The sequence below is a fragment of the Drosophila arizonae genome, chromosome 2, assembly GCF_054131065.1.
Source record: "Drosophila arizonae isolate 15081-1271.41 chromosome 2, UAZ_ARI_1.0, whole genome shotgun sequence".
Classification (NCBI taxonomy): Eukaryota; Metazoa; Arthropoda; class Insecta; order Diptera; family Drosophilidae; genus Drosophila; species Drosophila arizonae.
Window position 1 is genome coordinate 28,779,521 of NC_142922.1, and position 26,651 is coordinate 28,806,171.

A 26,651-nucleotide genomic window follows, 5' to 3' on the forward strand; every position below is an offset into this window, starting at 1 on the left:
TGTATGTATATAGTATGATCTGTTGCTGATCTGGATTGCTATAGTATATATACCTATAATTGGTACTGTCTGGGAAATAGTACTTGCTTCTCCAAGTTGATCTTGGACTGAGAGAGCTTGCCACGATGCTTTTCAATTGTGGGCAAATATTTATTTGAAATAAAAAAGAATGCTTAGATGAGACCCAACATCAGGCTAGTATGATGTGGGCTTCGAAATATGAAAATTAATGAACTGATTCAGACAGTAGTTTTTATATATTATATATACAAAGCAATACAATCCACATACATATTGTATAGTACGAGTGCTACAAATTCAAGTCCTTATTTATATATATAATTAGAACTTCTTAATATTGTATTATCACTCGTTCTAAATATTATACAATATGAATAAATGCACGTGTACTACTACATCTTATATCTATCTATAAATTCAATCAAGACTATTATTAAATGCAAATTTATTTGTTGGTTTATAAATTTTATTGTATAATAGCTGTTTACAATTTTTTTGTTGTTGTCATGTCAGGATCATTGATTCAGAAATTAAAATAAAATTGACATTTGTTTGTTCCTATTCCATGTGTCTTGTTATATTCCTACTTGAGGGACGGGGGCCGTCTAGATTGTAGATACATTTTTGCTTAAATTATTTAAAATATGCGTGTATGTGGGTGTGTGAGTGGTTTCATTAGAATTGAAACGTCCCAATTCTTTTCACAAGCGACATGGTCTCTGCCCCTTGCGGTATCTGCTATGGTGCGTTCGATAGTTGTCCGCCGTTCAAATGTGGCCCACAAACTTATAAAATACTTGCGTTTACATTAACGTATGAAAAATTATGGAATTAATGTAAAAGGAAGCGTTTAAATACGTCGAGAGAAGCCACCGCCACCTCCGGCACCACCACCACCGCCGCCACCATTGCCAGCTCCAATGCCAACACCGCCACCGCCGCCTCCAACGCCCGAGCCGCCGCCACCGACATTAACACCGCCGCGAGTTTTGCCATCATAAAAGAGTTCAATATAGCGGGAGCCCATTTGCTCGCGATGCCTCTTCATGGCCAACTGCGAATCATCATATGTGTCAAAGTAGGCGTCAGCGGTTCCACTGTGCAGGCCCTTCTTATTGTAGTTGATGCGCACGTTGGCCGGACGTATGGGATCGAAGAACTGTCATATAAAATAAAGCATATTAGCTTGAAAGATCCGTACAGCTGTTTGGAGTTCAACACTCACCTTGAATACGTCATTTTCGAATGAATTATAGGGCAGTCCTCTCATATGAATGGTGTAATATTCCACATCATTGTTGCGACCCCCTCCAATGGGTCCGAAGTTGCCACCGGCCGATCCAAAGTTGCCACCATTGTTGAAGCCGCCGTTGTTAAAGCCGCCGCCACCATTGTTGAAGCCGCCACCGCCGTTGTTAAAGCCACCAATACCATTGTTGAAGCCGCCACCGCCACTGTTGAAGCCACCACCACCGGAATTGTTGGGAAAGTTGCCAAAGCCGCCGCCACCTCCGTTGAAGCCACCGCCGGAGTTGCCGCCATTGTTGAAACCACCGCCGCTGCCCCCATTGTTGAAGCCACCAACACCACCTCCACTGTTAAAACCACCTCCGCCACCGCCACCTGAATTGTTGCCAAAATTACCAAAGCCGCCGCCGCTATTGCCAAAGTTTCCTGGCATATCTACGAATAGACAAAATATTGACTCAGTTATTTAGAATTACTAAGAGCAGTGACTAGATTCAATTAAAACAAAATTGCACTGACAAAAGCCAGATCATGGGGAGAATTTAACTAATAGAGATTTGGGAGGGAGCCAAACAAAATAGTTGGGCCTAGATAAAGCTTAATTAATTTTCATAGATTTACATTATTAAGGCAATTAGAAATTAAATTAAACCAAAATGAGCAAATAATTATTGAATTTATTGGAACTGCTCTGATTTTCCACAGATGTTTGTTCAGACTTACCGAAATTGTTGCCATTGTTGCTGCTGCGATTGTTTCCAAAATTGTTAAAATCGCCAAAATCGTTACCAAAATTGCCAAAATTACCGGCGTTTTGACCAAAATTGCCATTGTTGCCGCCTCCACCACCTCCGCCACCGGAGTTATTACCAAAATTACCCGAGTTCATTAAACTGGGCAAATTGTTGAAGCCCAGCATATTATTGGCGCCCACACCAAAGTTGCTGTTGTTGCCCCAGTCTGGAAATAGAGAATGGACCATTCAAACATTAGTCACTAATGCTATATATAAAATATCATATATGATAGGAGTGAATCGAATCAAGCAACAAATTATTTTTATACAATTGAAAATAAATGTGCTTTAAGCTGAGTTTCGACAGACCCATTTTAAGGGTCGCATGGTTCCCACTTACCATTGCGTCCACCAAAGTCGTTTCCGCCACGATTGGCACCGCGATCACGTATATCATATGGTCCTGGTCGTCCACCGACACCGCCGTTTGTCGCTCGCTTCATCTCAGCAATGGAGCTGCGGAATATCTCAATATACCTAGGAGCATTGAAAAAGAAAAGATCATACTAGAACTTTACTTCAAATTGTCTAGAGAATAATAAGAGACTTAATCAGTCGAGAGATTCAGATAGATAGAGAGGTTTACTATGGTTAATAACATATTATACCATATTATTATTCATGTTTATCCTTTACAAGAATAGACAATTGGGTATAGGAATGTTAAATAGAAGCATGTATATAGCTTATCAAAGTCTTTCTCTGGTTAATAAGGCATTATCTGTTGTTCGTTTGCACCCATAGCCTGTGCTCTATATATAAACTAGATATATATGCACAATGTAATTGTTGCTCAAAACAATATATTTTTTACTGAAATAGGAACGTATAAAAATTAGCATTTTGCTTTAATTTGCTGACAAGATTGCAACAATTTAAAGACATTTTAATTTTATATATTCATGTTACCATTGAATGTATTTCGATGTTGTTGTTGTTGCTGTTGTAGTTGGTAAATAAATGATGTGTAAGAGACCCACCTGTGCCCAATTTTTTCCCGATTTCGGCCCAAGGCTTGTTCAGTGTCATCCTGGCTTTCGAACTGAACAAAAGCTTCCCCAGTTGCACGACCCCTTCTGTCCATAACAAAAAGTATGCCCTCCCGATCCGTTTTGATTTCCAACCCTGCCCATGACGATAACCAACAAAGATTTATACAAATATATAGTGATATATATATACATATATATATGTATTGCAAGGTTAACGATAGATACAGAGAAAGAAAGAGTGGGCGATATCAAAAAAATATTTTTTGTTTTATAGAGAAGTGGTGCTTGTCTTATTTTTTGTTGCTGCTCACAAAGAACTTTTAAAAGTTCCTGGTAGGCCACCTAATTTGAAGGATGGCATTTTCAAAAATACATAAGCGAGAAACGACTTGGAAATAAATATGTTTGACTTGCAGACTTATTGTGCATTATTGTTAATAAATATTTATCAGATAAATAAATATAAGAAACAAAAATCTAACATTATTATAGATTTAATTGATTGGAATATATTGGTTATATTAACAATCCTAAATACATTTAAGAAATAAATGTTTGTACTGGGTTAGACAAAAACTAATGTTACGTGTGTGTGTAAAATGGAAAATTGGTGGATATTGTTCTTGATGTGTGAGCATTTAACGACCCCTGGTCCTTGGATGCTAACACCCCAGACGTTTGGGTACACAACTTAGATGGAGCCCAAGACTAACACTCAATTCAATGGCATAGAAATATACATATAAATATAACATATATGTATATCTATGAAAATACGTATGTTTTCACATGCATTCGAATCGGTACGTTTAACAATGAGTTCTTCTCTGCCCGCTAAATTTATGCAAATCAAAACAGAGACGTGACGCCAGAATCAGGTAATGGTCTTACCGGCAAAGAACTCCTCGATCTGTTGTTCTGTGACAGCGTAGGGCAATCCACGTAGTTTCACAACAAAGGCATGACCATGACCGCCTGTTTTGCGCATAGCCTCTTTTGCCTCCTTGGGCGTTGCCACGAAGACTATAATTGTATAAGGATAACAATTTAATATCGTGTTAAACTTGATTGTTGGTTCCGACGTACCCTCGATGTATCGATGACCCATACTAGCTTTATTTAGCTTTCGTGCTTCTTCGACATCCTCTTGGCTGGCAACCTCGACATAGGCTTCACCTGTATTCTTGCCATCCAGTCGGCTGGTAACCAGATGAATGCCCTGCGATCCATTAAGCACTTCCACGTTAACCAAGAAGTCAAGAATCTCTTTGTGCGTAGCAGACCAGGGTAGACCGCGTAGTCTTATAAACTTGGGACTCTCGCCAACGCTTCCGATCTTCACATTTGAGTCGTCGTCGCCATCGTTTTGATCGTTATCGTATTGGTCGTCATCCTCTTGCTGCTGGTCATTGTCATCATTATAATCCTCGTTATTGTCCTGATTCTGATTGAAGCCTTGATTGTACTGCACATCTGTGTTCGACATGGTGCTGATTCAGATGGCGGCAACTCTGTCAATGAGACAACCGGGAAGTGGAAGCACAAAAATACATAAACATAAAAAGTTGCATAAAAAAAATTATATTTTAATATATTATTTACATATTTATATACTGTATTACAATATTTGTTTGTCTCTTATGCCGCTACTTTTTGCTCATTCCTTTTTTGCACCGCTTACGCCATTTTGATTTTTTCCATTGCCGTAGCATTATTTTTCAGACACGTTTATTACACGATTTACTGCTTTAATTATACAGCATTTTGTTACACTCATATGTTAAACGCATAACTTACCTATTTTGGGTATTTAGAATTTGTTACTAGTCTCCTAATTTAATTGTTTCGGCACTTTTCCACAATTTTTCTGTATAAAGAACAGCACGCGTCTGGATTAAAGTTGTATCGAATCATTCAGCTCGACGGAGCGATTCACACAACTGAGCGAACAAATTTTCGTTCATCTAGTTCATATCGTTTTGCTCTCATTTGTCACTGTTAAGTTAACAGTTGCTAAAATTATTTATTTTATTGAAGCGGGATAGGCTTCTTAACGCGATTAATATTGACGTGATATGTGTAAGCTAAAGCAATAATACGGTACCAATAATACGACATTATTAATAATACAAAAAATAACTACTTGCATATTTAAATTTAACAGATCTTTCGCTGTTATGATGTATTCAAAACTGTGTATCGATGTGTATATATATCGAAGCCTTTTCCAATCGATGTTTCAGTGTAGGATAGTGTTCTGACAAACTTACCAAAACAAAAATACAGTATATAACGAATATTAAAATGTTTGTTAACTATGTAGATGTGTTAGTTTTACAAATCATTTTTAATTGGATGAATGGGTTAGTAAATATCCCAGCGTCTATAAAAATAGTTTGAGTTTTGGCGCCAAAAGTGATCATGACAGTCGCTTTTGAGACTTTTTGTTGCCATGACGACTGGCGCGAAATTCGAATTCGCTGCAACTTTGTTTGTTCAATAAAGTTATTGCATTGATTTTCATAGTCGTGCATAATAGCTGTCGGATAGAAAGTTGAATTGCAAAAATAGTAAATTTATAAAATTATTTACATTGTGATTTATATTCTGTGAAATTATTGACAGCATGTTTGTGCAAAAGAAAAAATTAGTGGAACATGTTTTGGCAATGCGTGCGAATGCAGGCAGTGCCAGTGAGGACGAAGAAGAGGAGGAGGACGAAGGAGACATTTTACAGGTGCCAATTGAACGATTAAGCAAAACTAAACCAAACCCAACAACCAACTAACTAATTAACCAATTAGTGGGCAATTCGATTTGTCACAAAATTATTATAAATAACTATTGCTTCAGTACAAATTGTAATATTAACTTCTTAGCGCCTTGTACTCGTTGGCTGATTATGTAATCCTTTGACTGGTGTAAAAAGCGAAAAAAAATTAATTTGTATATTACATTATAAGGTTATGCGCTGTAGTTGAACCAAGCTAATAAGGAATTTGGTTAACGTATTAGATACATACATATGTAAATAAATATATTTATATATGCATATTATTTATATCGATATTTGTCTGTATATATGTATATGTATATATAAATTGACCTATTATTATTATATATTTTATAATTTTGTTTCGAAACACATTTGTAATGCCATTTCCGGAATGCTCCACTCTCTTTGCAGAAAAAACTCGAATTTTCAATAACTAAAAAAATATATTTAGCTATACACATAACTTAAACAATAGATAACTGTTTGTTTTTTGAGACAACGTATATTATTATTCTTTTTTTCTAGCTGCACTTTTGAAGTAAGAGTTGAAAGTAAAAGTAAAAGTTGAAAGCAAAAGTTGTTCTAGTTGTTGTTATGGCAAATCTTGCTGTAAGTAGTTTTGAATTTTGCATAAAAATATTTACTTACTTTTGAACGCATTACGGCAACAAGTTTTTTGTTTGCACTTAATCTGCACAAGAAAAAAAAAAAAAAAAAAAAAAGAGAAGAGAACAACACAATTATTTTTTAAACTAATATATTTTTGGTCTTTCCCCGTTTTTGAATTTTGCAATGGCGAAAACCTATAAATAAATAAACTATATATTCACAATAATAAAAAAATTTTATAAATAATATAATAATTTCTTTAAAATAAAAATATTAACTAAATAAATTATATTACAAAATAAATGCAATGCAAAATGCAATGGCGAAAATATATGAATAAATAAACTATATTTTCACAATAATAAAAAAATTGTATGAATAATATAACAATTTCTTTAAAATAATAATATTAACTAAATAAATTATTTTACAAAATATATCAAATAATAATAATAATAATTATGATGAAAAATAAATCGTATAAAAATATTTATTTTATTAAAAATTTTTAATGACAAATTAAATACATAAATATAATTAATAAAAACATAAATAATATTCTGCGGCACCTGCTAAATTTTTACTGCGCGTTTTTTACGGTACTTCAACGGTTCAACGGATTGCATATCGGACAATATTTATATGATCCATTTATTGGACCTTTCATAAAAACAAATAAAAAAATATGGCAATGGACCCGGACGAAGCGCAGCGTCGGCGCGAAGAATGCGAACGCAAAGCTCGCCGCGGGGAAATGGATCCCCGGTTGGAGTTCACCTTCCAACTGCTGATCGATGCGACGCAGCTGCCGCGGCATCAGCTCATGGATTATATATTCGAAGGGGATATGGTAGCGCATTTTTAACTAGCTTTAATGGCAACAAATCATATAAATTATTTTTATAAATTCGCAGCTCGATGAGATCAATCAGCTCTTTTTGCCGAATATGAAGAACAAGTTACTCTGGTTCTATCAAGAGGTGGATGAGCCGGAGCCGCAGCCCGTGGTGGATGCCAATAAGCCGGGACCGTCACGTACGGGCATGGCATCGAGTAGCTCAAAGACGCCACAGGGTACCGTAATTCTATAATATATGCCCATATTCCATAATCTAAATCATACGCCTGCTCTTTTAGGTGGCGCCTCGCCCAGCGGATTGCCTCCGCCCAAGCAGAAGAAACTATTTCTAACTGATGGCTGGACCTGCGCCTTTACTGGAGTCTGTATTTATATCTTTCGCGTGAATACGTCTAAGCAGCTGCCAGAGGAGGGATTTCAAAAGGATTTGTAAGTGGCTGAAGTAATATATACCCTGTTGTTATTGCAAATGGGGTATATTCATTTACACTATGTGGTTACAGTGTATATTCCCGTTTCGTCTCGCTTCGACATCCAAGTCTGATCAATTATGTAGTTCAGCTGCAGATTTTTAAACAAATATAAATTGACTACTTAGTGGGTATCATTAAGTCGTCTACTCTCGTTGTTTGTTTTTAGAATCAGTTTGCGCTTCTGTTTATCTTTCATAAGTTTCACTTTTGTTGGCCAAATTCAAAAACTGTTATCTAAGAATAGCCAATTTAGGGTTTATTTGTTGGCACATGGATTATCGGGGATTTATGCAATGCACACACTTCCACACCCACACATATATAAATTCCCATCCACCCTGCTTTAGGGTATTGGTAATTGAATATTTTCGCCTGCCGTCTCGTTCATTCGACTAGATACTGTGGCGTCATCGATGCCAAGAATATTGGCCTGGTCACCTCCATCGAGCGCATTGTGGAGTTTGTGTTTATGCAGGCTTTGGCCTTCCCCAGCCTTGAGGGCGATGAGGAGGATGTGAGCTGCGGACTTATCAAGGGCCAGCTGTTGCCGGGTTTGCGATCCTTCTGCAGCGCGTTGCGTGTCTGCGAGCAGGTCTGTGATCATTATAACGTATTTGCCGACGGTTGCGACATGTTCGATGGCTGCGTTGTGGTCGATGAGGTGAAGGACATGGCCAAGAATCAGGAGTTTTGCGCACAGCTGGAGGAGCGTGTGAACAACTGGTCAAAGGGCATACTCAAGATTCTGGGCGAGAGCGAGCAGCTGCGCAAGGAAAACGATCACAGTGGACCCCAGGACGAACTGGAGTACTGGAAGAAGCGAGGCGCTCAATTCTCCCAGCTGCTGGCTCACCTGCAGGACAAGGAAGTGCAGTTCACACTCCACTGTCTCTTCCTAGCCGGCTCGAGGATTATGCGCCAGTGGAAGGAAACCGATCGCAAAATAACCTTCTGCTACAACGAGGCGCGTGACAATTCCAAGTTCATCCAGGCCATGGAAACGTGTTGCCATTCGCTATATCTGGACGATCCGGTCAGCATGAAGGAGTCCATATTGAGTCTCTTGCAGACGGTGCGATTGATCTACAGTGTCTCCCAATTTTACAACACCTCCGAACGGACTTCGGCTCTGATGGTTAAGGTAAGTGCAAGGACCTGAAATCGAATTCCTTTTGTTGTCACACTATTTTTATACTTGTTGGTTAAAAATAATGTAAATTGAAATGCTTTTTGCATTTACTTAGGTGCACTTTTCTCCATCGCATTGCGTATTGAAATTGTTGTTCATGCTGCCATTCCTATTGGCCCTTACTTTACCTGAAAACCTGTCTATTTGATTCAGGATGCCGCATTGATTGTTTTCCTGTGACCTTTGCGATATTGCCAAGGGACCAGTGCGGCTTTCAGGATATTATTTGTCCGCTGACCTTTTGGTCTGTACGGACGTGTCAAATCAGTTATTTACAATAAATAATTAGATGGTTAGACTGTTGAGCACTCAAATAGCTGCTCAAAGCTCCAAATTGTAATCAATTTAGATATTGCAGTTTATTAATTCAAATACATTTTGAAGGGTCTGTTCTACAATACGAATTTTGCCTTTATAATATACTAATAAAAGTGCATAAATATATTATATTAAATATGAGAACTGCACTCTACATGTAGAAGAATATTTTTAAATAAATATAATAATAATAAATAAAATAATAAAAAATAAATAATAATATAATTAATTTAATGTGAATGTACAAAAATGTGAACACAAAAAAAAAAAAAATAAATAAAATTAAGAAAAACTAAATTGATGGTTAAAAAAAAAAAAAAAAAAAAAATTACATATATTAATACGATATTATATAAATATATATATTATAATTTAAAAATAAAATTTTACATTCTTTTATATTTTTATAATAATTATTTTTCACAGATAACAAATCAAATGATTGAGACATGCAAGTCTTACATCACTTGTCGCTGCAAGGAAACAATTTGGTCTCAAGATCGAACTCTTATACGCACCAAATTGAGCAACTGCATCAAACTGAATCATATTTACCATGAGACCTATTATACAGTCAGAGAGCAGCCATTTTTGCCGCATCAAACTCCATTTGGATTCTCCGAAAACTTTGTATTTGGTGGGTGAGCAAGAGTATTATAAATGAAAGGAGATTTTAAGTGTTTCTCTCTTTAGGCAAATTCGACACGTTCTGCGAGCGTCTGTCGAAAATTATAAATATGTTTAATCTAATTGACGATTATAATCATTTGTTTGAGCGCCGTTTGGAGGGTCTGCTGCTAGGCGAGGCCTTGGAGGATGCCTCCAATCACTTCGAGGAGGCCAAAAAGGAAATCACATCCAAGAAGTACGATTACCTGGACCACCGCAATGCAGATTTCAATGACGACTTCGATCGATTCATGAGCAAAACGGATTCGCTCAAGGATACGATTGCCACACTGATCGAGCGAGACTTTGACACGGTGTGGGAGACGCCTCAGTGCATTCGCTTTCTGGTGCGCTTCGAGAAGGTCAGCGAGAAGATACCGCTGACCCGCATGGACGAGAAATACACTCGCATACTGCGCTATGTTGAGAAAGAGGTGGACCGCATACTGAAGACCTTTCGCCGGCAGCGCGATGATCCGCCTCTGGCTCGCAATTTTCCGCCCATAGCTGGGCGAATCCACTGGTGTCGCGCCTTGCGCTTGCATCTATCGGAGCTGATGGATGCCGTCATGGATCATGGAGTGCTCAGTACGCTGCCCCTGGCCAGAGATCTAGATGTGCGCTTCAACAATGTGATGGGCGTCTTGCAGGAGTATGAGGATGAAATAGTCTCCATTTGGCTGGATCAGGACATAAGTGTGGCCGATGCCTGCCTGCTGCAGCCGCTGCTCTGTCTGCAGGGCGATCGACTGTTTGTCAACTTGCATCCCACAATTCCTCTGCTGATTCGCGAGGCCAAGATGCTGGCCAAGCTGAAAATCGAGCTGCCCATTGTGGCTGCCACGCTGATGAGTCGCCATCAGTATTTCATCACCATACAGGACTCGCTGAATGTAAGGCGAGCCAGCTTTAACTGCTCGCAGTTCGTCTCTTACTTGTTGATTTTTTCCTATTTCCGTAGAGCCTTATCAAAATGTTTTTGTCCACGGTCAAGGCTGTCAAGCTGGAGGTGCGTCCCTTGTTCCTGCCCCAGCTGGTGCGTCTGACGGCCATGCTGAAGCCGGGTCTGCACACCATCAATGTAAGTGCCTCAGTCTGCCCGCTGACGCTCTCTGCCACTGACAATCGCACTTCCGTTTCGTTCCGTTCCGTTTTTTTCATGCAGTGGACCAACCAGAACTGGACTCAATTCTATGACCGCTGCAAGCAGGCCATTGAGACCTTCGAAGTGTTGGTGGCGCGCGTGCACGACATCTACTCGAATCGCATACTCAACGTGCTCATGTGGATGCAGGAGGTGTCGCTGCAGATATTGCCAGCAGGTGTGACCCCCTTTCTAATTGCTGGAGCCTACTTGGGTCTCTATTTAATTTTATGCTTTTCGAAAACTTTGCACATTTATTTCCTGCTGCAGACGATGAAATCTGGACAGTTGATGAATTTCTGGAGCGCAGCGAGGAGGCATGCAGGTAAATTTGTTACCTGCCAGTTATGAATATGTGTATATGCCAGTATGTATGCGTGTGTGTGTGTGTGTTTGTGGCATGTGGCAACAAGATTCGCTTGAACTTTGCCATCAAGTTAGCTGCCTGCGGCTGACTTTGCCAGCTTTTGTGTGATTTATTGAATTTATCAATTTTAATTTATGTATGAGATTTTTCATTTGCATAGATACAAAGCTTGATCTGCATATAAAGGAATGTGTGCGAGTATGTGTTGTTCTGTGCACCCCAGGCTCAACATTAATCAGACCAAATGCGATTTCATGTGCACACATGAAGTTTACCTAAGTATTCGTATTTGATTTGCTCTTCTATTAAGCATTATTTCAGCAATTGCAACTGTGTAAATATTATCAAAATTCCTTTTGTCACCCACAGAAAAGCTGCCATCGAGCTCAATCGGAAAAGTCAGATGGTCTCGGAGGCAGTGGAGGAAGTTCTCAGTTTGGTGGACAAGGCAACGGAGACGTTTAAGGAGATTGCTGGCGATGATGTGGTTACCTTGTTCGACGGCAAGTCCTGCAATTGCTATGCAGCTCAACTCGATTCAATGTATGCAAATCTCTCTTCAATAGCCACGCCCAAGGGCGACCAGTCCGCATCGGGTGGACGCAAGGCAGAGGAAGGCGGTGCAGCTGGAGCTTCAACGGCGAATGCATCGGGTGGAGCTACATCGGGTGGAGGGGCTGGCGGTCAACAGCAGGACTGGAGCATTTTGTGGTCCTGTTTTGAGAATCCACTGACGCTGCTCTCCACCACAGACAGTCTGCCCAAGGGCATGCAGGTGGACGCAGAAATTGCTTAGCATAGAGAGTAACTAATATATTCCCGGTTTGCCTTAGGACATGGTCTGCAATGCTGTCGTCGAGATGCGCCGCTATTACAGCCGCAAGGTCATCGATGTGCTGATCAAGGTGATTCGCGCGGCCCTGGACACACTGCGGCGTCGGTTCATCGCCGATGAGAATGAGACGGCATTGAAGAAGCCGATATTTGCATTGCACGCGCAGCTGCAGATACCCAATGTGGTGATCAAACCGAGTCTGGACGAGCTGCAGGACATTTTGGTGACGGCTGGCAAGAATATCACGGGCATTGCGAAGGGTGTGGCGCAGTGGACCAGCGGCAAGGATCCGCCGGTTCGTACCACACCGTTAAATAGCTTCGCAATGTTCTCAAAAATCTTGTCTTACCAACCGCAGCAAGTTTCGATGACGGTGCAGCCGCGCGTCGGACGCAATCACACGGATGCCGCTGGTGGCTCCAAGAATCGACGCCGCAAGATCTACTGCCTGGCCTCCGAGGAGCGACCCCAGATGCCGTACATGCTCAAGAGCTTCTACTCGGCTATCATGGACAACAAAGAGGTGGCTAAGGCGCTCAATCAGCTCTCCAGCTGCACCAAGAACATCAAACCCGAGATTCAAACCTACATCAAACGCTGGAAGCCGTATCACTTCCTATGGAAGAACGATCGCACCACACGCCAGCTGATGGAGTTTGGACTGCAACAGTTCGAGTCCACATTGCGCTGCCTGGCGGAGCTGGATGCGAACCTTCTAATTGAGCCGGACATGGAGGTCTTCGGGCAGTGCGTAGCGGTCTATAATGAGAGGCTCAAGTATGGTTTGGCCATTGAGATCAAGTGTGAGTAGTCCAGCCGGGGTACATAATTGTATAGTAAATAATCTGTATATATTATGTGTAAATATAATTTCATAATAACATTGCTTATAGGGAACATTCAACTCTTCAATATATAAATATATAACTTATATGTGGAGTAAGAATAATGAATTGTACAAAGCTTATTGCTAAAGAATGATTGGAATTATTATAGTAATGAGTGTGAAAAGCTTATAATCCTATAACAAACAATAATTCCCATATATAATATATATTTTCAAAATCATATTGGTTATAGAGAACATTCACTTCATCATAAGACCACGTAAATCATATATGAAGTGTAATCAGTTCTTCACATTGATTGTAGACATTTTAGTATACATTACATTAAATTATAATCCCATAACAAATTATTTATCAAATGAAAATAATTGTCATATACCTCATATTCATATTGCTTATAGAGAACATTCAACGCAATATATAAATTTTACAGAAGGATTTTAGACATTATAGTAGACATTCGAGTTTTATTAACGTATAATCCCATAACAAATTATATATATGTATTATCGGAAAATAATCCTCATAAATAACATTAAAATTCATCATATATGAGTTAAAAGATATATGTTCAATAGAGCTACCATATCTTGATTTTAGATTTGATCGAAACTGAAAATGGAATTTGATTGTCTTATCCTATTACGTTTAGTAGTATTTCAATTTAAATATTAGTCCACTTGAAGTCTCTTTCCCACATATGCCTCCGACTTGTTTTGACATGTGGGTTGTGTTAATTTGATTTCCTTTGGCAACACCTTAAACATTTATCAGTTTATTCGTCATAAATTTGACACCCACGCACACTAACATCCTCGCACAGACACACACACACACATATTGAGTCGTAGACAAATAGACCTTAGCATTCAGCTATTCAAATTTATTGGTTTCCAATTAGGTAATCAAATTTATTTTGCCGCATTAGCTGTGCTGTAGGAAGCCCAAGCAAATAAATGTGGGTCCATGTTGCCACGTCTGGTTGCATGAATGCGAATTCAAATACGAGAGCGCAAATCAATTATCCCCCTGCCAAGAGTTTTGCATTGATTAATGGCTTTCCTTATGCCCTAGCAAGGTGTAAACAGTTTTTGGCTCTGTTTCACTTTTCAGCCTGCAACCATAAAATTGGGCAAGCCATGAAGAAGAAATATAAGAAGGAAATGGACTATGTGTATGCAGTGATCAATGAGATGGATCGTAAACTGGACCGGCCCATACGTGACCTGGACGATGTGCGCATGATAATGGAGACACTGAGTAAGATACGCGAACAGGAGGTGGACATGGAGCTGCGCATAGATCCCATTGAGGTGCGTTCCAAGTGTGCCAAGGCATCATAAGTTCTAGAAATTATTATTATTATTTTCTTTACTATGTTCAGGAAGCCTTCAATGTGCTCACCCGCTATGAGGTGCAGGTAGAACGGGAACAATTCGATTTGGTGGACAATTTGCGGACAACATTTCAGAATTTACTCTCTGCGGCGCTGCAGGCGCAGGTGAAACTCTTGGAAATGCAGCCGGCGTTCCAGGGTGACTTGCGCAGCAATCTAGACAACTTTAAGCAGGATAAGATTGCCTATGTGACGGAATATCGCACAGCGGGACCCATGCAGGCGGGTCTAACGCCGCGCGAGGCTTCCGACCGTCTGATACTGTTCCAGAATCGTTTCGAGGGCATGTGGCGCCGCCTGCAGACGTACCAAAGCGGCGAGGAACTCTTCGGTCTGCCACAAACCGATTATCCAGAGCTGGGCCAGATACGCAAGGAGCTCAATTTGCTGCAGAAACTCTACAAGCTATACAATGATGTGATTGATAGGGTTAGCAGCTACTACGACATACCGTGGAACGAGGTCGACATTGAAGAGATTAACAATGAGCTAATGGAGTTCCAGAACCGTTGTCGCAAGCTACCCAAGGGCTTAAAGGAATGGCCCGCCTTCCATGCTCTGAAGAAGACCATCGACGATTTCAATGACATGTGTCCACTATTGGAGTTGATGGCGAATAAAGCCATGAAGCCACGCCATTGGCAACGGATCATGGATGTTACTCGCTACATCTTCGAGTTCGACTCGGAGGGTTTCTCGCTTAAGAACATACTGGAGGCGCCGCTGCTCAAGCACAAGGAGGACATCGAGGATATTTGCATCAGCGCCATGAAGGAGAAGGACATTGAGGCCAAGCTCAAGCAGGTGACCAACGAGTGGTCTGTGCACGAGCTCCAATTCATGAGCTTCAACAATCGCGGCGAGCTGCTGCTGCGCGGTGACACAACAGCCGAGACCATTGGCCAGCTGGAGGATAGTCTAATGGTGCTCGGCTCATTGCTATCGAATCGCTATAATGCGCCCTTTCGCAAACAAATCCAGCAATGGGTCTACGATCTGTCCAATTCCAATGAAATACTGGAACGCTGGCTGCTTGTACAGAACATGTGGGTCTACCTCGAGGCGGTCTTCGTGGGCGGCGACATAGCCAAGCAGCTGCCCAAGGAGGCGAAGCGCTTCTCCAAAATCGACAAGTCCTGGCAGAAGATAATGCAGCGCGCTCACGAGACTCCAGGTAAGTCGATTGCAATATTTTTCCGCTTAAGCTATATATTTTAATATAAATTCTACTCAATTCCTCATTATAATGTGGCCTTTTCCTAAAATATAATTACATTACAAATGTTTAAAATTTAATAAAAAATTCTAAAAACAGGCGTGGTGGCCTGCTGCGTGGGCGATGATCTGCTCAAGCAGCTGTTGCCACATCTTCAGGAGCAGCTAGAAATATGTCAGGTACTACCTATATAAATATACAAATGCCTGACGTGGATGTAGCCTTAAAACTTGTATTCGAGCAAATATTAAAATATGTATTTATTTTAATTGCCCTCCTTATGCAGAAATCCCTGAGCGGTTATTTAGAACGCAAGCGGATTATGTTTCCGCGTTTCTTCTTCGTCTCGGACCCAGCTCTGCTCGAGATACTTGGCCAGGGCTCCGATTCGCATACCATTCAGAATCACTTGCTAAACATCTTCGATAACACCAAATGCGTCAAGTATTACAATTGAAGTGCAAGTGGAAATTTATTTGGGATTGAATATGCCTGATTTTAGGTTCCATGACGTAGAGTACAACAAGATGATGGCGATCATTAGTAGCGAGGGCGAGATGATACAGCTGGATCGAGCCATACGAGCCGAGGGCTCGGTCGAGACATGGCTAACTCAATTGCTGGTCACAGCACAGCAGTCACTGCATTCCATCATACGCACAGCCTATGCGACAATAAACGACCCGAATTTCACGTTGTTGAGCTTCTTAGAGAAGGTGCCGGCACAGATTGGTTTATTGGGCATACAAATGATTTGGACGCGCGATGCAGAAATGGCTCTGATGCAGGCCAGGCATGAGAGGAAGGTCATGTCCGAGACGAACAACAAATTCCTTGAGATGCTCAACACGCTCATCGATCAGACGACTCGCAATCTGTCCAAGCGCGAGAGAACCAATTTCGAAACCTTGATTACCATCCATGTGCATCAGCGGGATATTTTTGATATACTGGTAGACTCTTAGGTACAGACTCTTAGGTATACCCTGCTGAAATATGTCGTTTACTTTACAGTGTCGCATGAACATCAAATCCTCAAATGACTTCGAGTGGCTAAAGCAATGCCGCTTTTACTTTAAAGAGGACTTGGACAAGACCTGGATATCTGTCACAGATGTCACATTCACCTACCAGAACGAATACCTGGGTTGCACAGATCGGCTAGTGATAACGCCCCTGACAGATCGGTAAGCCCTATTTATAATTTTATGCATTCCCCATCAACAACTTTATCGTTACTATTTAATGCAATTATGTGACCACGTTAAGCGCTTCAGATGGCTGCCTTTTAAATTGAATTAAATGGTTGCTCTTAAAATGTTATAAAGTCGACAGCTTGGTTAAGTTAATTTTAGCTTTAGTTAACTAAAAAAAGCTTTGGCTAATGGCACAAACTGTATTCTGTCATCCGCTTTTTGGATGGAGCAACTGTCTGGTGAAACCGCACATAGGGTTTAACAAAGGGTGGGATAGAGAGGGACAGTGAGAAGGAGGGAGTTTTACTAATACTTCTCTCCCTCTACGAAAATGGCTTTTGACAGAGTTGACTTTATATAGTTGCAGAATAATTTATATATTCTATATATATTTAATATAACTTATTAAAGCCGCTATCGTAAGATATCAAATGTCAATATTTAGCCTAACTAACTAATCGAGTTTGTTGTAAAACTTTCCCTTGGAACAGCAATTAAATTTCAGTCTCATTGCCAATGTCATAAGAACTTCAAGTTTAACTTCATTGTTTGTGAAACAGAAGTTACGATAAATTAATTTATTGTATTTACATTCCACGTGGCACGTGCAAAAACTTTCACGCAGTCCAGCAATTGAGGCATTTCGGGCGTACGGCACACGCCCCGCACAGTCCTCGCCATTGGCGTTGCCCAATTGCGCTGGCCAAACAAAACTCAAACATGGCCAACAAGTGCTGGTCGGCACTTGAACAAGTTCAAAGTCGATACGCAATGGCAATAGACAGTGGCAGCAACAGCGGCCACATTGAAATCCTTTCAACGGGGCTAGTGTACGGCGGACAGCCCACGCAGCCGGGCGACGGCGGCGAGGACGAGGACGACGTCGTTGACATGCTCGCAAAGATAAATTTCACTTAGAAGAATATAAATAAAGTTTTGGACACCTAAACTGTTCTCGTGCAACATTTCACTCTGAACTCCCGGAAAGCTAACTGACGGCATATTTCATCAAACATCCCGAGGCAATTTTTGGCCAATACACTTTCAAAGGGCATCACGAATCTGCTGAAAGCAATCTAATGAAAGCTCTAGTCTATAAAAATAAAAACCTTAATTTGTTGTACAAGTAAATTAATGATTTCATATAGTTAGGTAAAGTAAAGTACGGATTATTTATAAAGCATATTCATATGCATATATCATATATATCATAGACCTACTGCTCTTACCCATATCGACTGTTATAAATTGCAAACATTATCTAAATAATACATCATTATCTTCAGTCTGAGAGGGTATTTGGAGTTTATGTCTTTGACATCAGCGTTCTGTTCGAACTTCCGTCTCTGCACTGCCTCCGACTTTTGCGTTGTTTATCATGCGAAGCATAGAGGCCTTGTTCTTTGCGAGTTATTGTAAATTTCACGCTTGCTTTGATATCGTGGCGGGGGAAATGCCAAGGGGAATACGTAGCTTAGCTCTTGGCTGACAGCACCTGCTTAAGCTAAATGGCAAGTGTTGTACGGCGTTAACGTAATTTGTCTTTATGCTAAGTTGCCAACTGTCTCTAAGGAAATCGTTGGCACTTAAATAATAGAAAATATTCCTAAGAAATGATAATGAAAAAGAATATTAATTTGTAGACTTTTGCATTTTAAATGCAATTTTCTACGGCTTTCCATAAGTAATCCTCTTTCACGCCCACTTCCAGTTGCTACATTACCTTAGCCCAGGCGCTGACACTCAGCATGGGCGGAGCGCCGTGTGGTCCGGCGGGCACGGGCAAAACGGAAACTGTGAAGGATATGGGCAAGACGCTGGCCAAGTATGTTGTCGTTTTTAATTGTTCCGATCAAATGGATTACAGGTAAGACAGGACTACAAACAAAAGACAGCTGGCACTTAAAATGCGGCCCACATCGCTGCGCCACAACTCATTCAATTTCGCGCTGCTCTCGCTGTTCCCTTTGTGCAGGGGCCTGGGTCGTATCTACAAAGGTCTGGCACAGTCCGGCAGCTGGGGCTGTTTCGACGAATTCAATCGCATCGAGCTGCCCGTGCTGTCCGTGGCGGCCCAACAGGTGGCCGTTGTCCTTACCGCCAAGAAGGAGAAAAAGAAGACTTTCCTCTTCACAGACGGCGACACCATCGAAATGAATCCCGAGTTCGGCATCTTCATAACCATGGTAAGCAACCGTTGACTCTAGATGAACATATTTTATTGCATACCCCAAGTGCCTAGTTAATGGCTCTGCTAATTCAACTAGCGCACTTTATCACGCTCTCAGCTCGTCGCAATTGCCATTTTCTCTAATGTACTTAACGCTAATTTCAATATACTTAGTAGCAATTTCTGTGTGTGAGAGTGTGTGCGTGTGTAGGTGTGTGAAACTCATATGAGACTCTTTTGATTAAAAATGCTCTTTTTATCCTTTAAGCATGTGTGTACATTGTACAATATGTACAATGACCCGGGGGTCAATAAACAGCAAAGCTTTATTAGGCATAAATTCCTATATTAATATAAATGTTTATTATACCCGACAGACAGTGGACGTTGTATAAGGGATATCATTAAGTCGAGCTAATTTCTTATTTATTTAAAAATTGTGAGATATTATGCTTTAATAAATTGGTGAGTCAAGCGAACTTCAATTTCGATTTCTGAATTGAATTTGTTATATTTTAATTAATGAATGCCACACATTGCGAAGTGTAAATATATGTAAATATCGAACAATTTGAAAATGCGATGTGAGGATACATATTTCGTACGTACGTCCAACGTACTTTTGCCGTCAAGCCAAATTTAAAAGCCAGACAAAAAATGCAATGCACAAAAATATAAACGGGTCAAAAAAAATTTGCGTCAAGCGCGAGGCTTTCAAGTCAAATTGATATTTAATAAATATACATATACGCTCTCTGTTTTTGCGAAACACACATAAAATTTTTATAAAATTGTATAAAGAAGCGCCAGCCTGGAAAAAAGTAAAGCATAAAAAGCAAAAACATTAAGGTCGCTTGGCGAATTGCTCGGGTGGATGGAAGGTGGGGCAAGGCGAGGGGGAAGTCAGGGGTTCAAAGTGCCAGCAGCTTTTTGCAATGCCGCGTTATTAGTCATGTAAAATTTTACTCAACTTAAGCGATAATTAAATTGACAGCTACACACACATACCCAGGGAGAGACAGAGAGAGATAGCTGAGCATCCCATCTCTGACATCGCATATAAAATGTGATTATTTCGGGCATTTAGGCGAGAATGAATGGCTTATTAACAGGCAGCCAAAAAGTGCTGTCTAGTGCCGCATTTTAATTATCAGCCCACTGCCAACTATCAATATGTAATGCGATTAGCTGGCGCACTCTTATACAATCTGCTGTGCTCTGCTCTGGCCAGCTCTGCTGCACGCACACGCGCACAGCCATTAGCACAGGTTTTTGTTTATGCCGGGCACTCGGGTCGTATGCGCAATTTTAATTTGCCCAACTGAATTATTGGGCGCGTTTATGTAACAGTTGCCGTCCCCTTTGGGACTGCATTTTGATTCTAATGAAACATTATATGACAGCAGAGCACACATAAATACATCCACACACTCACACACACACACATGCGCTAGCTGTTCCCGTTTATTGGCTAAATCCTTTGTTGTGGCTACTTTGCTTATTTCTATGCAGAAATAAAGAGGAAATATAATGGGCAACCCCACAATAGCACGTTGTCGCAACTACCTTGCCACACCCTGCCAATTCACCGCCGCCCACATTCAACACATAGACTATGTTTACATTTGGATTAGCGTGCCACAAAATCGATTGGTTTATTTTCTTCTCATTTACCTTCATTTTTTGCTAGTTTCTGCCCGTATCAAATGTCCCCATAAATTGACAAATGGGTTCTTACTTTTGGTTAACATGCGACAGTTTTCGACGTTCTAATAAGTTGATTGCCTATCTAGATTATGTTTCCGGCATTTGTGTGAAATTACTTGCGATTAATTTGAAAGGATTTGCTAGCAAAAAGTTTTCCCCAATTTGCAGTTCAGAGTCGTATTTAAGATTTTTATATACATTTGTAAAGAAATATTGAATCATATTTATAAATTCTTTAATTTGTTCTTTATTTTTATTTAATTATATAAATCTACTTTCTAAATAAATAATATTTTTGGGTACTATAAAAATGTATATTTTTCTTTTTTTTATTACTAGTACTGGATATTTAACTCGTAAATTTTATGTTTTTACCTTTATTCTATTTAAGTTTTATTCTTGTTACTGAATATTTGTTTTTTAAGCATACAATTTAATTTAAATTTGATTCTCTATTGTAATTTAATTTATTTTACTTAAAATAAATCTTTCGATTCGGAATATATATTTTACAAATTATTCAATTCACTTTGTAAATTTTATGTTCTTTTACTTAGTCTGTATTTAACTATCTCTTCTGCATATTTATTTCACATCAGCTTACATATTGATGAAATTTTCCTGAGGCACCTTTCAACCCACTTTAATTTGTGCAACTATATATGTATGTATATCACATGCAACTCACCTTTTAAATTTCCACCGTAAAATTGTGAATGGCACACTAACACTCGCACACTAACTGTATTTTATTCGCTGGCTGGCTACTGCCTCGCTGTAACTGACTGTGTGAATGAGGGAGGAGCACATGCACAGTGCGAGTAAGATAAATCAATTTGTATTTGATAAACTTATTGATATTTGCGAGTCGCTTCCAAATGCGTCAAAATACACCGCCAGGTGGTTGAGTTATGTACGATGGCTGAGGTGACAGGGTGCCAGGGTGCCAGGGTAAAGGGTGCCGAGTGGATCCACTCTTGTGTGTGGGGTCCCATCGTAGTGACTATGTGGTACACTCGTGCACAATATTTGCAAGCATTTATTATTTATTTACAGTCCACATGCAGAGAGCAATCGAAACATGTGTAAAGCGATTTGAAATGTTTACCCACAGAATCCTGGATATGCTGGTCGCAAGGAGCTGCCGGAGAACTTGAAAATTCAATTTCGCACGGTGGCCATGATGGTGCCTGATAGACAGATAATCATAAGAGTGAAATTGGCTAGTTGTGGATTTTTGGAGAACATCACCCTGGCCCGCAAATTCTATACTCTATACAAGCTGTGCGAGGAGCAGCTGACCAAACAAGTTCACTATGATTTCGGGCTGAGAAATATATTGTCCGTGTTGCGCACATTGGGCGCAGCCAAGCGCCGGAACTCTAAGGATAGCGAGAGTACGATTGTGATGCGGGTCCTGCGCGACATGAATCTCTCCAAGCTGATTGACGACGATGAGCCGCTCTTCATATCGCTGGTGTCGGACTTGTTTCCCAATCAGGTGAGCCACATATTTGGCTATAAGTAAAATATTATTAAATCTAAACTTCATATTAAATCTACCATTCGAACAGACTCTCGAAAAGACCAACTACCCTGAATTGGAAGCAGCCATACTACAGCAAACGGAAGAGGCTAGTCTGGTCTACCATCCTCCATGGGTTCTAAAGCTAATACAGCTTTACGAGACGCAGAATGTGCGACACGGCATCATGACCCTAGGTCCGAGCGGGGCTGGCAAAAGTACCTGCATCCATACGCTAATGAAAGCCATGACGCAGATGGGCGATTATCATCGAGAGATGCGCATGAATCCGAAGGCTATAACAGCGGCTCAGATGTTCGGACGTCTCGATGTGGCAACGAATGACTGGACCGATGGCATCTTCTCGGCGCTGTGGCGCAAAACTCTCAAGCTGAAGGCTGGGGAGCACGTCTGGCTGGTGTTGGATGGTCCCGTGGACAGTATTTGGATAGAAAATTTGAACTCTGTGCTGGACGACAACAAGACCCTGACACTGGCCAATGGCGATCGACTGACCATGGCGCCCACGGTTAAGATCATTTTTGAGCCACACAACATTGATAATGCATCGCCGGCCACGGTTTCCCGCAACGGCATGGTTTACATGAGCTCCTCCGGCTTAGACTCGCGGCCTAGTAAGGATATTTACTGGCAATCAATTTAATCTATATTTACAGTCTCAAAACCTTAGTTGTGCAGGCCTGGCTGAAAAATCGGGCTCCTGGCGAGAAGGCGATTTTCTCTCAGCTCTTCGATCAGAACTTTGTCGAGGTCTACAACTGGGGTGCACAGAATGTGAAGCTACAAATGCCTGTGCTGCAGTGCAATATAGTGCAGCAGATGCTGTTTATATTGGAGGGACTGATCCCAACCAAAAAAGAGGATGAGCAGGCTGTGAGCTTGTCCAGCAAGGAGAGTCAAGATGGTAAGTTCAATACCGAAGCGAATTTAACCCATATAGCAGTTGTACCCATCCAAAACGATTCAATCATCAGCGGCCAAGCGCCTTGAGCAACAAAAACATAACGAAGAAGTGCGACGGCAATCAATTGGCAGTCAGATTGTCGGTAAAGTATACAAAATTCGTAATCTCCTAATAGATAAATGTAAAGTGTAAAACCTTTCTCGTAGAGCTAACATTCTATAACCATAACTTATTGAAATTAATTTTTTGCTGATAACTCGCTTCTGTGTGTTTGTATTGAGCTGGAGCTGTAAAATCCATAATAATTCCTCTACTAAACCTAATTGCACCCAGTAAATTAGTCTATGTGTTTGTTCTGGGAAGGAAGCAAGCTTTTGTTAATGAAATCAAGCCTTGATTACGCTTGGAGTATATCTAGTATATCTAGATATACTATATGAGACTCTTGTCTTATCGGGCATTGGATAATATTTGTAACAACTTGCTGTTCCTTCCCATCCTGTGTACGTCCAATGATGTAGTAGTCCCCATGTAAGCCTGTGTTCCCCACTGATTCCCCATAGTTGTGTACTATATATATGTGCTCTTTGTGTGTCTTTGTGTACCGAGTGGGATTTGTATATGTGGATATTGAGAGATCTTGGTTTTAATTTGACAGAAATTCCAGAGGAGAACGCCGTGGAGGAGAAGGAGGACACTTGTACGCCGGAGCATTTGCACCGCTTGTATGTATTCGCGCTGGCCTGGGGCCTGGGGGGTTATCTCTCGACTACAGATCGCGTTAAAATGAATCTGTTCGTTAAGGAAACGTTTCCGCAGTTGGACTACCCGAAGGGTAGCGCCCATGAGAATACAATATTTGACTTTTTCGTTTCTCCAACGGGCGTGTGGCAGTCGTGGAAGACGCTGGTCACACCCTACATGTATCCGGAGCTTTCCACACCGGACTATTTAAGTATTCTGGTGCCCATTGTGGATAATGTGCGTATCGACTATCTGATCGGCACCATTGCCAATCAGGAGCGCGCCGTGATGGTCATCGGCGAACAGGGCACTGGCAAAACCGTCATCATGAAGAACTTCATGAAGAAAATGAACATTGAGACCTATATGGGAAGGTCATTCAATTTCTCATCGGCCACCAGTCCGTATCAATTTCAGCGCACAATCGAAAGCTACGTGGAGAAGCGAGTTGGTGTTACGTTCGGGCCACCCGGTGGTCGTAAGTTGATCGTCTTCATTGACGACATTAATTTGCCCGAGATCAATGAGTGGGGCGATCAGATAACCAACGAGATTGTGCGACAGTCGATGGACATGAAGGGCTTCTATAGCCTGGAGAAGCCGGGCGATTTCACCACCATTGTGGATGTACAATATGTGGCGGCCATGGGTCTGCCCGGCGGTGGACGCAATGACATCCCATCCCGTTTGAAGCGACAATTTTGTGTATTTAATTGCAATATACCCGACAACGATTCCATTGATAAGATCTTCCGCGTTATCGGTGAGGGTCACTACAACGCCAAGCGCGGTTTTGTGCCCGAGGTTCGCAATCTGGTCAAGAAATTGATAGTGGTGACACGGCATCTATGGCAGCGCACACGAGAAAAGCTATTGCCTACGCCAGCGAAATTCCACTACGTCTTTAGTTTGCGCGATCTGTCGCGCATCTGGCAGGGCATGGTTGGCACCTTATCCACAGTGATCACCGCGGAGAGCGTGCTCATGTCATTGTGGAAGCATGAGTGTACGCGTGTATTTGCCGATCGTTTTACCACATTCCAGGACAAGGAGTGGTTCGGCTCAGAGTTGGCAGCGCTAGTGCGCGAGGAGCTGGGTGAGTCCCATTCCCAAATGATAATACCGAATCCGGTATTTGTGGATTTCATGCGGGATGCCCCCGAGCCGACTGGCGAGGAGGGCGAGGACACTGATATGGAATTACCCAAGGTCTATGAACCGGTGAACTCTCATAACTCGTATGAAGCGCTACGCGAGCGTCTCGTTATGTTTCTCGCCCAATTCAATGAGATGGTGCGAGGCTCCGGAATGGATTTGGTTTTCTTCCCAGATGCAATGCTGCATTTGGTGAAGATCTCCCGCATCATTCGGCATCCGAGAGGCAACGTTATGCTAGTCGGGGTCGGAGGTTCTGGAAAACAGTCGCTGACGAAATTGGCATCCTTCATTGCCGGCTACAAGACATTCCAAATTGCGTTGACGCGTTCGTACAATGTGGCCAACTTTTTAGAGGACCTAAAGCTGCTCTATCGCACCTGCGGCGTTCAGGGCAAGGGCACAACCTTTCTCTTCACCGATATGGATATTAAAGAGGAAGGTTTCCTTGAGTATCTCAATAACATACTCTCGAGCGGCGTCATATCCAATCTCTTCTCGCGCGATGAGCAGGCCGAAATCGTGCAGGAATTGACGCCGGTCATGAAACGCGAGAATCAACGCAAAACAGCGACCCCGGAGAGTGTGATGGATTTCTTTTTGGCGCGCACCTGCACAAATTTGCACGTAGCTTTTTGTTTCTCACCTGTGGGAGAGACATTTAGATCGCGGGTGCAGCGCTTTCCCGCCTTGGTCTCCGGCTGCACCATCGATTGGCTGCATCCGTGGCCCAAGGACGCATTGGTCTCGGTTGCCAGACACTTTCTCAGCCACTTCGAGATTGAGTGTACACCGGCCGTTAAGGAAGAGCTGGTTAATGCGCTCGGCTCCATTCAGGACATTGTTGCGGAAACATCGCACGAATATTTCCAGCGTTTCCGTCGCGCCACTCACGTGACACCCAAGTCTTATCTGAACTTCATTGCCGGCTATAAAAACATTTACCAGCTCAAGCAGCAAGAGCTGCGCGATGGTGTGGAGAAGATGGATACGGGTTTGGAGAAACTGAAAGAGGCCTCCGCCTCGGTTGAGATTCTAAAAAAAGATCTGGTCGTCATGGAGGAAGAGCTAGTCGAAGCCTCCAAGAACGCCGAATCTGTGTTAGTCGAGGTCACTGAGCGTGCCATGCAAGCGGAGATAGTCAAGAATCAGGTGCTCATCGTCAAGGACAAGGCGGAGGCTCTCGTTGCCTGCATTGCCAACGAGAAGGCCTTGGCCGAGGAGAAGCTTGAGGCAGCGAAGCCTGCCTTAGAGGAGGCTGAGAATGCGCTGAATACCATCAAGCCAGCTCACATAGCCACCGTGCGTAAGTTAGGTCGTCCGCCGCATCTTATAATGCGCATCATGGACTGCGTGCTCATCCTGTTTAAACGCAAGCTGCACCCCTGTATACCCGACTCGGGCACACCGTGTCCAAAACCCTCCTGGCAGGAGTCCCTAAAGGTCAGTCAGTTCTGCTTGTCCACTAATTTC

At 41.6% G+C, this 26,651-nt stretch overlaps 2 protein-coding genes across 6 annotated transcripts in view; one reads left to right on the plus strand and one right to left on the minus strand.

Moving 5' to 3' along the window:
- Window positions 1-465: 465 nt before the first annotated feature.
- On the minus strand, window positions 466-5,014 carry glo (heterogeneous nuclear ribonucleoprotein glorund). Of its 2 annotated transcripts, XM_018018848.2 has the most exons (8): window positions 4,855-5,014; window positions 4,144-4,568; window positions 3,949-4,080; window positions 3,046-3,190; window positions 2,406-2,542; window positions 1,993-2,229; window positions 1,247-1,704; window positions 466-1,180 (listed from the first exon to the last, which is right to left on the minus strand). In XM_018018848.2, the coding sequence occupies exons 2-8, from the start codon at window positions 4,541-4,543 to the stop codon at window positions 872-874; spliced, it is 1,818 nt and encodes a 605-aa protein (XP_017874337.1). In that variant the 5' UTR covers window positions 4,544-4,568; window positions 4,855-5,014; the 3' UTR covers window positions 466-871. The 2 variants fall into 2 exon arrangements, 1 of the variants encoding a protein (XP_017874337.1); XR_016271695.1 differs by lacking the exons at window positions 466-1,180; window positions 1,247-1,704; window positions 3,046-3,190 and having other exon boundaries at window positions 2,089-2,229.
- Window positions 5,015-5,531: 517 nt separating this feature from the next.
- Dhc1 (dynein axonemal heavy chain 1) overlaps window positions 5,532-26,651 on the plus strand; it is a 30,249-nt gene continuing 9,129 nt past the window's right edge. Inside the window, exons 1-26 of one of the 4 annotated variants that reach the window (XM_089476631.1) lie at window positions 5,532-5,794; window positions 7,155-7,292; window positions 7,357-7,516; window positions 7,580-7,730; window positions 8,171-8,915; window positions 9,708-9,918; window positions 9,975-10,843; window positions 10,912-11,031; window positions 11,116-11,272; window positions 11,365-11,419; window positions 11,831-12,236; window positions 12,295-12,591; window positions 12,655-13,099; window positions 14,258-14,457; window positions 14,529-15,714; window positions 15,856-15,935; window positions 16,043-16,200; window positions 16,259-16,709; window positions 16,771-16,943; window positions 18,664-18,819; window positions 18,928-19,138; window positions 21,944-22,330; window positions 22,404-22,989; window positions 23,046-23,279; window positions 23,350-23,421; window positions 23,938-26,621. In XM_089476631.1, coding sequence (XP_089332757.1) covers window positions 5,684-5,794; window positions 7,155-7,292; window positions 7,357-7,516; window positions 7,580-7,730; window positions 8,171-8,915; window positions 9,708-9,918; window positions 9,975-10,843; window positions 10,912-11,031; window positions 11,116-11,272; window positions 11,365-11,419; window positions 11,831-12,236; window positions 12,295-12,591; window positions 12,655-13,099; window positions 14,258-14,457; window positions 14,529-15,714; window positions 15,856-15,935; window positions 16,043-16,200; window positions 16,259-16,709; window positions 16,771-16,943; window positions 18,664-18,819; window positions 18,928-19,138; window positions 21,944-22,330; window positions 22,404-22,989; window positions 23,046-23,279; window positions 23,350-23,421; window positions 23,938-26,621 — 10,443 coding nt within the window. In that variant the 5' untranslated portion in view covers window positions 5,532-5,683. Of the gene's footprint in view, window positions 5,795-7,154; window positions 7,293-7,356; window positions 7,517-7,579; window positions 7,731-8,170; window positions 8,916-9,707; window positions 9,919-9,974; window positions 10,844-10,911; window positions 11,032-11,115; window positions 11,273-11,364; window positions 11,420-11,830; window positions 12,237-12,294; window positions 13,100-14,257; window positions 14,458-14,528; window positions 15,715-15,855; window positions 15,936-16,042; window positions 16,201-16,258; window positions 16,710-16,770; window positions 16,944-18,663; window positions 18,820-18,927; window positions 19,139-21,943; window positions 22,331-22,403; window positions 22,990-23,045; window positions 23,280-23,349; window positions 23,422-23,937; window positions 26,622-26,651 lie in introns of all 4 variants that reach the window. The other 3 variants (XM_089476630.1, XM_089476632.1, XM_018018830.2) reach the window with 3 other exon arrangements.

Excerpts from the sequence above, each read along its gene's own strand:
- glo (XM_018018848.2), bottom strand. The coding sequence starts at position 4,543 with ATGTCGAACACAGATGTGCAGTACAATCAAGGCTTCAATCAGAATCAG. Across the intron at positions 2,230-2,405 it reads CGACTTTGGTGGACGCAATG|ACTGGGGCAACAACAGCAAC; the intron begins GTAAGTGGGAAC and ends CTCTATTTCCAG. Across the intron at positions 1,705-1,992 it reads CAACAATGGCAACAATTTCG|ATATGCCAGGAAACTTTGGC; the intron begins GTAAGTCTGAAC and ends GTCTATTCGTAG.